Source organism: Scyliorhinus torazame, chromosome 3, assembly GCF_047496885.1.
Source record: "Scyliorhinus torazame isolate Kashiwa2021f chromosome 3, sScyTor2.1, whole genome shotgun sequence".
NCBI lineage: Eukaryota > Metazoa > Chordata > Chondrichthyes > Carcharhiniformes > Scyliorhinidae > Scyliorhinus > Scyliorhinus torazame.
Genome location: NC_092709.1, coordinates 126,699,619 through 126,714,494, shown reverse-complemented (window position 1 = coordinate 126,714,494; position 14,876 = coordinate 126,699,619). Strand labels below are relative to the sequence as shown.

At 44.5% G+C, this 14,876-nt stretch overlaps 1 protein-coding gene across 2 annotated transcripts in view; it reads right to left on the bottom strand.

The window, feature by feature from the left end:
- LOC140408668 (synaptopodin-2-like) overlaps positions 1 to 14,876 on the bottom strand; it is a 217,989-nt gene that overhangs the window by 59,384 nt on the left and 143,729 nt on the right. For both annotated transcript variants that reach the window (XM_072496183.1, XM_072496184.1), the window contains exon 2: positions 13,342 to 13,493. In XM_072496183.1, the coding sequence (XP_072352284.1) occupies positions 13,342 to 13,493 (152 nt within the window). The remainder of the gene's footprint in view (positions 1 to 13,341; positions 13,494 to 14,876) is intronic.

Here is a 14,876-nt window from a genome sequence, read left to right as displayed (position 1 = left end):
AGGATGAGATTTCTAAATTCTTGGAAGTGCAGGGTCAGATTAGGACAAGTCAGCATGGATTTAGTAAGGGGAGGCCGTGCCTGACAAACCTGTTAGAGTTCTTTGAAGAGATAACTAATAGGTTAGACCAAGGAGAGCCAATGGATGTTATCTATCTTGACTTCCAAAAGGCCTTTGATAAGGTGCCTCATGGGAGACTGCTGAGTAAAATAAGGGCCCATGGTATTCGAGGCAAGGTACTAACATGGATTGACGATTGGCTGTCAGGCAGAAGGCAGAGAGTTGGGATAAAAGGTTCTTTTTTGGAATGGCAACCGGTGACGAGTGGTGTCCCGCAGGGTTCAGTGTTGGGACCACAGCTGTTCTCTTTATATATTAACGATCTAGATGACGGGACTGGGGGCATTCTGGCTCAGTTTGCCGATGATACAAAGATAGGTGGAGGGGCAGGTAGTATGGAGGAGGTGGGGAGGCTGCAGAAAGATTTAGACAGTTTAGGAGAGTGGTCCAAGAAATGGCTGATGAAATTCAACGTGGGCAATTGCGAGGTCTTGCACTTTGGAAAAAAGAATAGAGGCATGGACTATTTTCTAAACGGTGACAAAATTCATAATGCTGAAGTGCAAAGGGACTTGGGAGTCCTAGTCCAGGATTCTCTAAAGGTAAACTTGCAGGTTGAGTCCGTAATTAAGAAAGCAAATGCAATGTTGTCATTCATCTCAAGAGGCTTGGAATATAAAAGCAGGGATGTACTTCTGAAGCTTTATAAAGCATTAGTTAGGTCCCATTTAGAATACTATGAGCAATTTTGGGCCCCACACCTCAGGAAGGACATACTGGCACTGGAGCGGGTCCAGCGGAGATTCACACGGATGATCCCAGGAATGGTAGGCCTAACATACGATGAACGTCTGAGGATCCTGGGATTATATTCATTGGAGTTTAGGAGGTTGAGGGGAGATCTAATAGAAACTTACAAGATAATGAATGGCTTAGATAGGGTGGATGTAGGGAAGTTGTTTCCATTAGCAGGGGAGACTAGGACCCGGGGGCACAGCCTTAGAATAAAAGGGAGTCACTTTAGAACAGAGATGAGGAGAAATTTCTTCAGCCAGAGAGTGGTGCGTCTGTGGAATTCATTGCCACAGAGGGCGGTGGAGGCTGGAACGTTGAGTGTCTTTCAGACAGAAGTTGATAAATTCTTGATTTCCCGAGGAATTAAGGGCTATGGAGAGAGAGCGGGTAAATGGAGTTGAAATCAGCCATGATTGAATGGTGGAGTGGACTCGATGGGCCGAATGGCCTTACTTCCGCTCCTATGTCTTATGGTCTTATGCCTCAATTGCCATTTCAATGGAGGATGAGGGAAGATCATCCTATAGGATGAAAATAGGAGCAGCAGTTGGCCATTAAACCCATCAAGCCTGCTCCATCATTCATAGTTGTGGCCTTAATTCCACTTTTCTCCCTGCTCCCATAATATTTGCCATCTTTCATAGAATCCCTACAGTGCAGAAGAGACCATTCAGCCCTTCGAATCTGCACCGACCCATTGAAAGAGCACCATACCTAGGTCCACTCCCCCACCCTATCCCCGTAACTTTTGAACACCAAGAGGCAATTTAGCATGGCTAATCCACCTAGCCTACACATCTTTGGACTGTGGGAGGAAACCGGAGCACCCGGAGGAAAACCACTCAGACATGAGGCGAATGTGCATTTTCCATGATCATCCAAGATTGGAATCAAACCCGGGTCCATGGTGCTGTGAGGCAGTAGTGCTAACCTCTGTGCCACCATGCCACTCATCTTTGTGGATCAAAAACCTGTCTAACTCAGCCTTTAATATATTCAATGACCCAGCCTCCGCTGCTCTCTGTGGAAGAGAATTCCAAAGACTAACAGCCCTCTTTGAGAAGAAATTCCTCCTCATCTGGGTATTAAATGGGAGACCCTGATTCTTAAGCTGCGCCTAATTCTTGATTCCCCCATGAGGCAAAATATTCTCTTAGCATCTAACTTGTCGAGCCCCCTTTGAACTTTATATGTTTCAATAAGATCACTTTTAATTTCTCTAATGATAATAGGCTAAAACTGCTAAACCTTTCCTCAAAAGACAACCCCTTCACCCCAGGAAAACAATCTTGTGAACCTTCTCTGAACTGAATCCAATGCAAATATATCTCTGCCTAAGTCAGGAGACCAAAACTATGCACGGTTTTCTAGATGTGGTCTCACTAATGCCCAGTACAGTTATAGCAAGACTTTTCTACTTTGCTACTTCACACCTCTTGCAACAAAGATCAACATTCACTTTGCCTTCCTAATTTCTTGCTGTACTATATGCTAACATTTTGTGATTCATGTACAAGGCCACCTAGATTCCTGCATTCCTCAGCATTTTGCAGTCACTCTCCATTTAATTAAATTGTATTAAATTAAATTGGCAGCTAAACATTCCAGGATTTAGATGTTTCAGGCGGGATAGAGGGGGATGTAAAAGGGGTGGCGGAGTTGCGCAACGATTTAGGGAGAATATCACAGCTGTTCTGCAGGAGGACACATCAGAGGGCAGCAAGGCTATATGGATAGAGATCAGGGGCGAAATTCTCCGGAGACGGCGCGATGTCCGCCGACTGGCGCCCAAAACGGCGCAAATCAGACGGGCATCGCGCCGCCCCAAAGGTGAGGAATGCTCCGCATCTTTGGGGGCCGAGCCCCAACCTTGAGGGGCTAGGTCGGCGCCGGCCGAATTTCCGTCCCGCCAGCTGGCGGAAAAGGCCTTTGGTGCCCCGCCAGCTGCCGCGGAAATGACATCTCCGGGCGGCGCATGTGCGGGAGCGTCAGCGGCCGCTGACGGCATTCACACGCATGCGCAGTGGAGGGAGTCTCTTCTGCCTCCGCCATGGTGGAGACCGTGGCGGAGGCGGAAGGGAAAGAGTGCCCCCACGGCACAGGCCCGCCCGCGGATCAGTGGGCCCCGGTCGCGGGCCAGGCCACCGTAGGGGCACCTCCTGGGGCCAGATCGCCCCGCACCCCCCCAGGACCCCGGAGCCCGCCCGTGCCGCCTTGTCCCGCCGATAAGGTAGGTGGTTTAATTTACGCCGGCGGGACAGGCATTTTAGCGGCAGGACTTCGACCTGTCCGGGCCGGAGAATCGCGGTGGGGGGCCCGCCAACCGGCACGACATGATTCCCGCCCCCGCCGAATATCCGGTGCCGGAGACTTCGGCAACTGGCGGGGGCGGGATTTTCACCCCAGGAAAAAGAAGGGTGCAGTCACAATGTTGGGGGTTTACTACAGGCCTCCCAACAGCCAGCGGGAGTTAGAGGAGCAGATAGGTAGACAGATTTTGGAAAGGAGTAAAAGCAACAGGGTTGTTGTGATGGGAGACTTTAACTTCCCCAATATTGCTAGGGGCAGAGTTTGTAAGAAGCATCTAGGAGGGATTCTTAAAACAATATGTAGATAGTCCAACTAAGGAAGGGGCTGTACTGGGTCTGGTATTGGGGAATGAGCCCGGCCAGGTGGTAGACGTTTCAGTAGGGGAGCATTTCGGGAACAGTGACCACAATTCAATAAGTTTTAAATTGCTGGTGGACAAGGATAAGAGTGGTCCTAGGGTGAATGTGCTAAATTGGGGGAAGGCTAATTATAACAATATTAGGCGGGAACTGAAGAACATAGATTGGGGGCGGATGTTTGAGGGCAAATCAACATCTGACATGTGGGAGGCTTTCAAATGTCAGTTGAAAGGAATTCAGGACGGGCATGTTTCTGTGAGCAAGAAGGATAAATACGGCAAATTTCGGGAACCTTGGATAACGAGAGATATTGTAGGCCTCGTCAAAAAGAAAAAGGAGGCATTTGTCAGGGCTAGAAGGCTGGGAACAGACGAAGCCTGTGTGGAATATAAGGAAAGTAGGAAGGAGCTTAAGCAAGGAGTCAGGAGGGCTAAAAGGGGTCACGAAAAGCCATTGGCAAATAGGGTTAAGGAAAATCCCAAGGCTTTTTACACATACATAAAAAGCAAGAGGGTTGCCAGGGAAAGGGTTGGCCCACTGAAGGACAGGGGAGGGAATCTATGTGTGGAGCCAGAGGAAATGGGTGAGGTACTAAATGAATACTTTGCATCAGTATTCACCAAAGAGAAGGAACTGGTGGATGTTGAGTCTGGAGAAGGGTGTGTAGATAGCCTGGGTCACATTGAGATCCAAAAAAACGAGGTGTTGGGCATCTTGAAAAATATTAAGGTAGATAAGTCCCCAGGGCCTGATGGGATCTACCCCAGAATACTGAAGGAGGCAAGAGAGGAAATTGCTGAGGCCTTGACAGAAATCTTTGGATCCTCACTGTCTTCAGGTGATGTCTCAGAGGACTGGAGAATAGCCAATGTTGTTGCTTTGTTTAAGAAGGGTAGCAAGGATAATCCAGGGAACTACAGGCCGGTGAGCCTTACGTCAGTGGTAGGGAAAATACTGGAGAGAATTCTTCGAGACAGGATCTACTCCCATTTGAAATCATATGGTCATATTAGCGAGAGGCAGCACGGTTTTGTGAAGGGGAGGTCGTGTCTCACTAACTCGATAGAGTTTTTCGAGGAGGTCACAAAGATGATTGATGCATGTAGGGCAGTGGATGTTGTCTATATGGACTTCAGTAAGGCCTTTGACAAGGTCCCTCATGGCAGTCTGGTACAAAAGGTGAAGTCACACGGGATCAGGGGTGAGCTGACAAGATGGATACAGAACTGGCTAGGTCATAGAAGGCAGAGACTAGCAATGGAAGGATGCTTTTCTGATTGGAGTGCTGTGACTAGTGGTGTTCCGCAGGGATCATGCTGGGACATTTGCTGTTTGTAGTATATATAAATGATTTGGAGGAAAATGTAACTGGTCTGATTAGTAAGTTTGCGGATGGCATAAAGGTTGGTGGAATGCGGATAGCGATGAGGACTGTCAGAGGGTACAGCAGGATTTAGATTGTTTGGAGAATTGGGCGGCGAGATGGCAGATGGAGTTTAAACTGGACAAATGTGAGGCAATGCATTTTGGAAGGTCTAATACTGGTAGGGATTATACAGTGAATGGTAGAACCCTGAAGAGTATTGACAGTCAGAGCGATCTTGGTGTACAGGTCCACAGGTCACTGAAAGGCAACATAGGTGGAGAAGGTAGTCAAGAAGGCATATGGCATGCTTGCCTTCATTGGCTGGGGCATTGAGTATAAATATTGGCAAGTCATGTTGCAGCTGTACAGAACCTTAGTTAGGCCACACTTGGAGTATAGTGTTCAATTCTGGTCGCCACACTACCAGAAGGATGTGGAGGCTTTAGAGAGGCTGAAGAAGAGATTTACTAGGATGTTGCCTGGTATTGAGGGCATTAGCTATGAGGAGAGGTTGAATAACTTGGTTTATTCGCACTGGAACGAAGGAGGTTGAGGGGCGGCCTGATAGAGGTCTACAAAATTATGAGGGGCATAGACAGAGTGGATAGTCAGAGACTTTTTCCCAGGGTAGAGGGGTCAATTACCAGGGGGCATAGGTTTAAGGTGCGAGGGGCAAGGTTTAGAGGAGATGTACGAGGTAAGTTTTTTACACAGAGGGTAGTGGGTGCCTGGAACTCGCTGCCGGAGGAGGTGGTGGAAGCAGGGACGATCGTGACGTTTAAGGGGTATCTTGACAAATACATGAATAGGATGGGAATAGAGGGATACGAACTCCGGAAGTGTGGAAGATTGTAGTTTAGATGGGCAGCATGGTCGGCGCAGGCTTGGAGGGCACTTTTCTTTGTTCTTTGTGCTTTTCTATCCTTCCTGCTAAAATGGACAAGTTCATATTTTCCCATATTATACCACTTCTGCTAAATCTTTCCTCATTCATTTAACCTGTCTACATGCTATACAGCCTCTTTATATCTTACTAACACCTTACTTTACTACTGATCCCTTCATTGAAGTCATTGAGGGGAGGCAGTGGTGTATTGATATTGTCACTGAGCTAGTGATCCAGAGACCCGGGGTAATGTTCTGGGGACCCGGGTTTGAATCCCACCAGGGCAGATGGCGGAATTTGAATTCAATAAAAATCTGGAAATAAAAGTCTAATGATGACCATGAAACTATTGTCGATTGTTGTAAAAACCCATCTGTTTCACGAATGGCCTTTAGGCAAGGAAATGTGTACTTCCTTACCGGTCTGGCCTACATGTGACTCCAGACCCACAGCAATGTGGGTGACTCTTAAATGCATTCTGGGATGGGCAACTATCCCTGGCCCAGCCAGCTGCGCCCACATCCCATGGACGAATAAAGAAAAAAAAATTAATATAGATCTTAAAAGCTGAAACCTGGCACTATCCCTACAGCACGCCACTCGTTAAGAGTTTTGTATTAATAATAATCGCTTATTGTCACAAGTAGGCTTCAATGAAGTTACTGTGATAAGAACACTTTAGGGGCAACCTGATGCTGCCTCACGACGCCGTGGACCGGGGTTCGATCCCGGCTCTGGGTTATTGTCCGTGTGGAGTTTGCACATTCTTCACGTGTCTGCGTGAGTCACACCCCCACAACCCAAAGATGTGCAGCGTGGGTGGATAGTTCATAAGGTCATAATATATAGGAGCAGAATTAGGCCATACGGCTCATCGAGTCTGCTCCTCCATTCTATCATGGCTGATATGCTCTTCATCTGCTACCTACAATGTTACAGGCCAAGAGCTGGATTGCGAAATCAACCAGTGCATCTCCTCCCTAGAACAGATGACCTAGGAGCAGGAGTAGGTAATTTTGCCTCCCGAGCCTAACACCCTAAATGTGATCATGGCTGACCCCATCCTGGCCTCAACTCCACCGTCCTGCCCATTCTCCATAACCCTTCAACCCATTACCAAATAAAAATCTGTCTAATTGCTCCTTAAATTTACTCACTGTCCCAGCGTTCACCGCACTCTGGGGTAGTGAATTCCACAGACTCACAACCCTTTGGGAGAAGTAGCTTCTCCTCAAATCTGTTTTAAATTTGCTACCTCTTATTCTAAGATTATGACCTCTCATTCTAGAATGCCCCACAAGAGGAAGCATCTGCTCCACGTCTACTTTATCCATACCTTTTATCATCTTGTATACCTCAATTAGATCTCCCCTCATTCTTCCAAACTCTGGAGAGTATAGGTATCGGCCATGCTAAATTGCCCCTTAATTGGAAAAAAAGATGTGGGTACTCTAAATTTATTTTTAAAAAAGACTTAGAAGACTTCACCATTTAGAGACACATCAGATAGATAAAACATGTGCTTACGTCTTTTTCTACAGCTTGTTTTTCTTGGAACTGGTCACTAGCCTGAAGTTATAGCTTGAGGGATGCCATTCCTTTTCAAACTTAGCTGACCCGGAGTCTTTCCGGCTCTCACCGCCTGTCATGGGCATGTTGGATGAATTTTCATGTTGATAATCAATGTATTTGGACAAGTTATGAATATACATTACATGATCATCAAGTCCTGGGGTAGGACTTGAACCAGGGATTCTAGTTCATTAAAACCCTACAGTGCAGAAGGAGGCCATTTGGCCCATCGGGTCTGCACCAGCCCTTTGCAGATCACTGTACCTAAGCCCACTCCCCTGCCCTAACCCTGTAAAACAATGCATTCTTTTTGGCAATATTTTTATTTAAACCTGTACATTTATCATGACCAATCCATAGCACATCTCTGGACACTAAGGGGCAATTTGGCATGACCAATTCACCTAACTTGTACATATTTGGACTGTGGGAGGAAACCAGAGCTTGTGGAGGAAACCCACGCAGACATGGGGAGAGTGGGCAAACTCTGCCCAGATAGTCACCCAAGGCAAACCCAGGTCCCTGGCATTGTAAGATAGCACTGCTAACCACTGTACCACCCACTCAGAGGCAGGGATGCTACCAATGTGCCATAGGACCTCTGTTTGTTACAGTTACAGTTTATCAATGTATTGAATCTGCCTGGAGAGAGCAGTAGAGAGTATTCAAAGGGCCTCATCTGGTGTGTGTATCTCCTGGTAATTAGTTTAGAATGGCATTTTAGATAATCTAGAGTGAAAAGCTTATGGAGGATAAATAGATTAATAGATAATTGGGTAGGTCCCTGAGATATACATATGTTAATATATAATCAAGGAATTTGGTAGGGGCATACAACCGAATACACGGAAAGCATAATCAAAGAACAACAAAGGTATACAAGAAAAGGACACTTTCCCAGACCCTGAGAAGCCAGGAGAGGCACTTACCATCTAGCAGTCTTGGAAAGTGGACAGGCCAATTTCCAGCCACCAAGTCTGAAGGCCATGTTTACAGCAAACAGGCTTCTAAGAGCCAAGGCAATGCAGAAATCCTTTGAAACAGCAGTTTTAAAATATCTTCACTGGACCAGGAAAAATATGGTTCCCAGATTTGATTATCATCCTTGTTTTGTGTGGTAACTATTGCTGGTTGTTTGGGGAACAGAGGAGGTCTTACATTGTTCACGAATCATAGATATATTTGTTAACAAGGGGTACGTTCTATTTAAACAATATGCGTTTAGTAATTCATACGTCTTAATTATGTGAGAGTAAAGTAGATCTGTTTGTTTGTATTTGTCTTTTCATTACCTTAATAAATAGTCTTTAATAATTGTTACACGATGATTGGGCTATTTACTCTCACTGGGGTTTCACTTGTATCCTCATACCAAAATAAAAACAAAACTATACACTCCCATGAACCGGGGTTCCAAGTTGAGATACCCTCGCACATAACATCAGCATGCTTCGGGACAGCCAATTTGAAAATTATCCATTTATCCTGACTATCTGACAGGTATTCTCCTGTGCCATCAACCAGAGGCGGGAATCACAATGGCCTGGCGAATCGGGCATCAGACATAAAACGAGTTTCATGCCGGTCGTGAAACCCATTCCAAGTCTCCAGGCCAGTCCCACTGACCCTGACGAGGTTCCCGCAGTTTTGTTTTAAGAGAACAAAGAGACAGCCTCTTTTAAAATAACTGTGGTTAGATAAACAGCTGTTCTTCTAAGTTAATGGACTCTTGTAGAGCTATATAAATAAACAACCTTAATCCTCCCTTTGAAACTGCCAGACCTGTCAATCACAAATGATGTGAATTTGAATGTGAGAATTCAGTTCAAAGCTTTTAGCCTTCTAGGCATAGAAACAGGCTAGAAAAAGTTAAAGGTCAATTAAACTGATTGAAAAAAACACTTTGAAGGTTTTCACCACATCTGAAGGAATATTTTTGCCTTCATCTCACAGATCTTTGAATTTGGCATGCTGTCAGACAATTTACATAGGAACGTAGGAATTGGGAGAAGATGTAGGCAATTTAGCCCTTTAAGCCTGGCCATCATTCAATCAGATCATGGCTGATCTCTTCCTGGTCTCAAATCCACATACCCACCTGTTGTCCATATTCCTTTAACCTGTTTTTTAAAATCAGAAATATATCTATCTCCTTCTTGAAACCATTTAATGACCCAGATTCCACTGCACTATGTTCCACGAGTTCTACAAATTCACCACCCTCTGCAGAAGTAGTACCTCCCCATCTCAGTTCTAAATCTACTGCCTCTCAACCTATATCCGTTACCTCTCGTCTAAGTTTAAAGGGTTTAAGGCTGCTGTAGGGATGACTTTCACTTTATTTTCAGAGAACTTTAATTTGGGGATCCTGATAGACAGTTTAAAGGGTTTAAAGGTTGCAGATGGTAAGACCAGCAAAATGGCCCCCATCCCAGGAAAGACTCCCGACCCCCATTTCCCATGAAGGTGCCCCCTCAGCACCCTGGAGGCAATTGTAGGGAGGGTACTCACCCCTTTGCTACCCCTTAGAATGCAAGCCACCAGGTTAGCACTGCCAAGGAGTGGGGCCTAAAGGGAGGAATCAGGTTGAGGGGTGGAATGAGGAGGGGCTAATGGGAGGGGACGTTGGGGAGGTGAATAGGGGGACTGGTGGAGCTGATGGCTCAGACGGGGGGGTGGGGGGGGCTGATTTGGGTGAGGCTGAGAAAGGGGCCCTTGCAATGGTTTGTGTGTGGGCGGGAAGGGGGCCTTGTCAGTGATCCATGGTGGAGGGGTGGCTACAGTAACATTCTGAGATCAGGGCACTATTTAAAAATGGCACCTGAACTCTGAGGAACAGGTCGTCTCAGAGAGATTTGGTCCCACCCCCTCTCGGGATCAGTGAGAACCCCGGTGTGCCACTGAATAGCACGGAAACCCCAACCTTGGTTAAAAGATTTTCTACATGCCATTTAATGGCATTCAGGTTCGCTCCTAGTGCCAGTGGGAATCACTCCAGTTTTCCTGCTTGGCAGGAGCACTTAGTCTCCAATCGGGAGAATCCATGCCCTCTGTTTCCTGTTAGTTAGTCATTCTTTTATACATGCTGGAATATCACTCCTAAAATCATGGGCTCCAATCTTGTGCAGTATACTTTTCTATGAAACCTTATTGTATGCCTCTTGGAACCTCTTTAAATTTCACAAAGCTATGTTGACCCTGCTTGGTTATATTATGATTTTCTAAATGTCCTGTTACATCCTCCCCAATAATAGATTCTAGAATTTTACCAATGAAAGTTGTTACTCCGACTGGCCCATAGTTTCCTTGCCTATCGTTGCTCTCCCTTCTTGAATAGAGGTATTACATTTGCAATTTTCCAATTTGCTGCTAAGTTTCCAGACTGTAGGGAATTTTTAAAATTACAACCAATGCATTGACTATCTCTGCAGCCACTTCTTTTAAGACCCTAGGATACAGGTCCAGGGGAGCTTTTAGCCTTTAAATCCCCATTAATTTTCATTAGTACTTTTTCTCCAATGAGAGTGATTGTTTTAAGTTCCTTCTTCCATGTGTCTCTTTATTTTCTACTATTCTTGGGAATCAGTGCACTGTTTTTCTGCATGTTCTACTGTGAATACAGATACAAATATTTATTGAAAGTCTCAGCCATTTCCTTGTTTCCTAATATTAATTCCCTAGTCTCACCCTCCAAGAAAACAGGAACATGAGAAATATGAGCAGGCGTAGACCATTGCTCACTTCATGGGCAGCACGGTAGCACAAGTGGATAGCACTGTGGCTTCACAGCGCCAGGGTTCCAGGTTCGATTCCCCGCTGGGTCACTGTCTGTGCGGAGTCTGCACGTTCTCCACATGTCTGCGTGGGTCTGGGTGCTCCGGTTTCCTCCCACAGTCCAAAGACATGCAGGTTAGGTGGATTGGCCATGATAAATTGACCTTAGTGACCAAAAAGGTTAGGAGGGGTTATTGGGTTTCGGGGATAGGGGTGAAAGTGAGGGCTTCAGTGGGTCGGTGCAGACTCGATGGGCCGAATGGCCTCCTTTTGCACTGTATGTTCTATGTTTAGCTACTGTTTTCCTTCTTATATACTCTAGAAGCTTTTACTGTTTTATACAAGAAGTTTTTATACTTCTTGCTAGTTACCTCTCACAATCCAGTTTCTGCCAATGTATATCCATTTAGTCATCTTTGCTGGTCTTTGCCAATCTTCTGACCTACCACTAATCTTCACAACATTGTACATCATTTCTTTCAATTGGATACCATCCTTAACTTCCTTAGTTAGCTATGTTTGATGCATCCTTCTCATAGTATCTTTGAAACATATCTTTGTTGAGAATTATGGATTATTTCCTTAAATGTTTGCCAGTCCTTCTCTACTGTTTTCTCTACAGTCCAAAGATGTGCAGGTTAGGTGGATTGGCCATGATAAAATTGCCCTTAGTGTTCAAAAAGGTTAGGTGGGGTTGCTGGGTTATGGGGATAGGGTGGAGATGTGGGTTATTCTTTCCAAGTGTCGGTGCCGATTCAATGGGCCGAATTGCCTCCTTCTGCACTATAAATTATATGTCTGTGTCTATATCTTTGAAGCTATTTTTCCATTCCACTCGAGTCAACCCTGACTTCATGTCCTTGTAATTGCCTTTATTTCAGTTTAAGACTCTAGTTTCTGACCCACATTTCCCACCCTCAAACTGAATGTGAAATTCTATTATGTAGTGATTATTCTTAAAGAGGGGATTCTTTACTATGGGGGTAATTAATTAGTCCTGTCTCATTACACATTACTAGGACACAAATAGCTTGTTCCCTTTGGTTCCAGAACATGTTGTTGTTAGAAATTGTCCTGAATGCTCTCCATGAACTCATCTCCCAGGCTACCTTTACCAATTTTATTCATCCAATCAATATGCAGATTAAAATCTCCCACAATTATAGCAGTACCTGGCTTAAAAACCCCATTATTGCAGCAGGTTCTGCTGCAGAAGACTCAGATAAGGACCTTGTTACCTAGTTTGGGACATAAGAGAGTACTGAATGGGCATGAGTGCCAAGATGCTCGGTGTATTGACTGGCTGCCAGATAGCCTCCTGTGACTGTAAAGGAAAATGGAGGAGTCTAACTCCCTCTTGGCAGATGGAATGCTGCGGAGCTTGATTCTCCTCAGCTGTTGCTCCATCACCTTGTCGTGCTGTAGACCCAGGGACACTGGCACTACCATCCCATATGTGTTGCAGCCTTTACGTGGGTAAGTCACCTACTTCACTGCCACCCTTGTGAGGATGAGGCAGTATTCTGGCAAATGCAGGAACTCACCAAAACACCTCCACAATACATGGAATACTTCCAGACACTTTACAATAGGAAAGGTCCCAGAAATTATATAAGCAACAACCAGGATGCATGGTCCTTTAAATAACACTACTGCAGGGCCCAGCTTGCAAACGTCTTTTTCTTAACTAAACAACATAGACGCTCTCTGGACATTTGTTACCCAAACTGGGGATCGTGGCAGTACATTAGCTAACTGGTTTGTGTGGCGACACTATAACAACAAATCAACATCATCCAGGACACCTGTGTTAAATCATATCTTTGCTGAGTGGAATGCAGGAGTTGGCTGGTGGTGCGTTGTGCCCATGGGAAATGGAGGTAAGCATCTAGTGGCACAAAACTACTGAAGTTCACAATCATAATCCCCTATTTGGAAATATAATCTTCACTGCATGTGTGCAGCATCTGCAATACAGATGACGTACAGACACAACAACTTTCAACACGAAGAGTTTGGTTATCTTAAGGATATCTCAATAATAATGTAAACAACCATTCTACATAAACTTGACATTGTTCTGTTCGCCGAGGGACTAAATCAATGTATGTTTGTTTCACTTCCCCATTTTAATATTGAGTTCTATCATTGTAGAAGGCAAATACTACAAGTGATAATAAATAAACAGACTTATTGGTTTTCAACATAAATGGCTCTACCTTTTAATAAGAATTTGCAGAGTTTCACTGCTCCCATCTATGAGCTGCATGGCTTCGGAATGGGTTAATTCTGAACAAGGTTTACTGTTGATCGAGATAAGTTCATCTCCCTCACATAATCCAGCTCTGCAGGCTTTACTCTTCTTCCGCACCTAGAAATATGACAGACAGACACAAGGTAGATACAGCTAGAAAAATGTACAATTTATATGATATATGAACAATATATATAGGAATAAAAGCACGGAAGATGTAATCAAAAGGACAAAGGTAGAGCTCTACAAATATAGTCACTCTTAATATAATTCTGGAAATGTCTTGCAGGTTATAAATCTTTATGCCAAGTAGCAATGGATCATAGATTTATGGATTATTCAATATATCACAAAATGTGTGCACATTATTTTGTGTGAATCTCTGCAAACATGCTCCGTAGCTTTTGCCATTTCCCCAGGATATTTGCCAGCTCTTCCAGGAAAGTTATGGCAAAGGAGCAGGCTTAGGATTCACCCCTATGTGCTCAAACCCTAGATTTAGACTCGAGTAAGCTCATTAAATGATTTATCTTGGCAATTGTGTCTTGGCAACATAACTCATCAAATAATCTTAATGTATCAGTGCATTTGGACGTTGGTGTCCCACCAGTAACAGGGAAAACATGCTGCATTTGGTTAGACCAGATACACTTACCAAAGGAAAGCCACGTATACAGGTAAAAATGAGAAACAGTGAAGAGAAAAGAAAATTGGGGAGAATTTTCAAAAAGCTTTTTTCAAATTTTCCAATCTCTCACTGTAACTTCAATGACAAGTGAGTGGTGACAGTGAAGAAACAGTGTAAATAGCCACATTTAATCATTGACATTATCTCTCCAGGGGCTTTGCCAACCTTTTGCCTAATTACCTGGGCGATCACGAGAAGACCTAACTATCTCCAGACAATTATCTCAACATAATAATAGATGGCATAGGCATCATTATAAGAGTCATTTATTTCTGGTAAGATATTAGTGTTTATTCATCTTATTTAGAACTCTACCATGCTATTATTTCATATGGCATTGGTGTATTTTTGTTGATAAACTACCTTATCACTGGTAATTTAGAAGGATAAACAAAAATATGCCAAGAACTTCTGGAACTTTCTCCTGTCCTTAAGCTATACTTTTGTTAAAACCCCTATAGAAATAGCCCAAATACCCATAACAGCTGTTCCGGCTGTTTCTTCTTGATTTCCACTGCTAGACCTGGTTTGTTCAATGCCACATGTACATCAGTTAAGGTTGTGTTATGACGCCCTGGGCTAGTGCATGTTCAATTCCAGCCCCACATACTCTGGAGTTATAGCACAAGTGAATTAACCAATAATTTTTATAAAACTAGCTGAAGTCTTTGGCCCTTGGCTGCCTAGCAACCATCCCTAGAGGAGAGCTGGAACCCCAAACAGCTGTGGCAGTTGTGATGGTGCAATATGTAAGGATTGTGGGAGCTGCCCTGCCAGGGTACCTCGCACAAACTTGTAGGATCTGGGTCCTG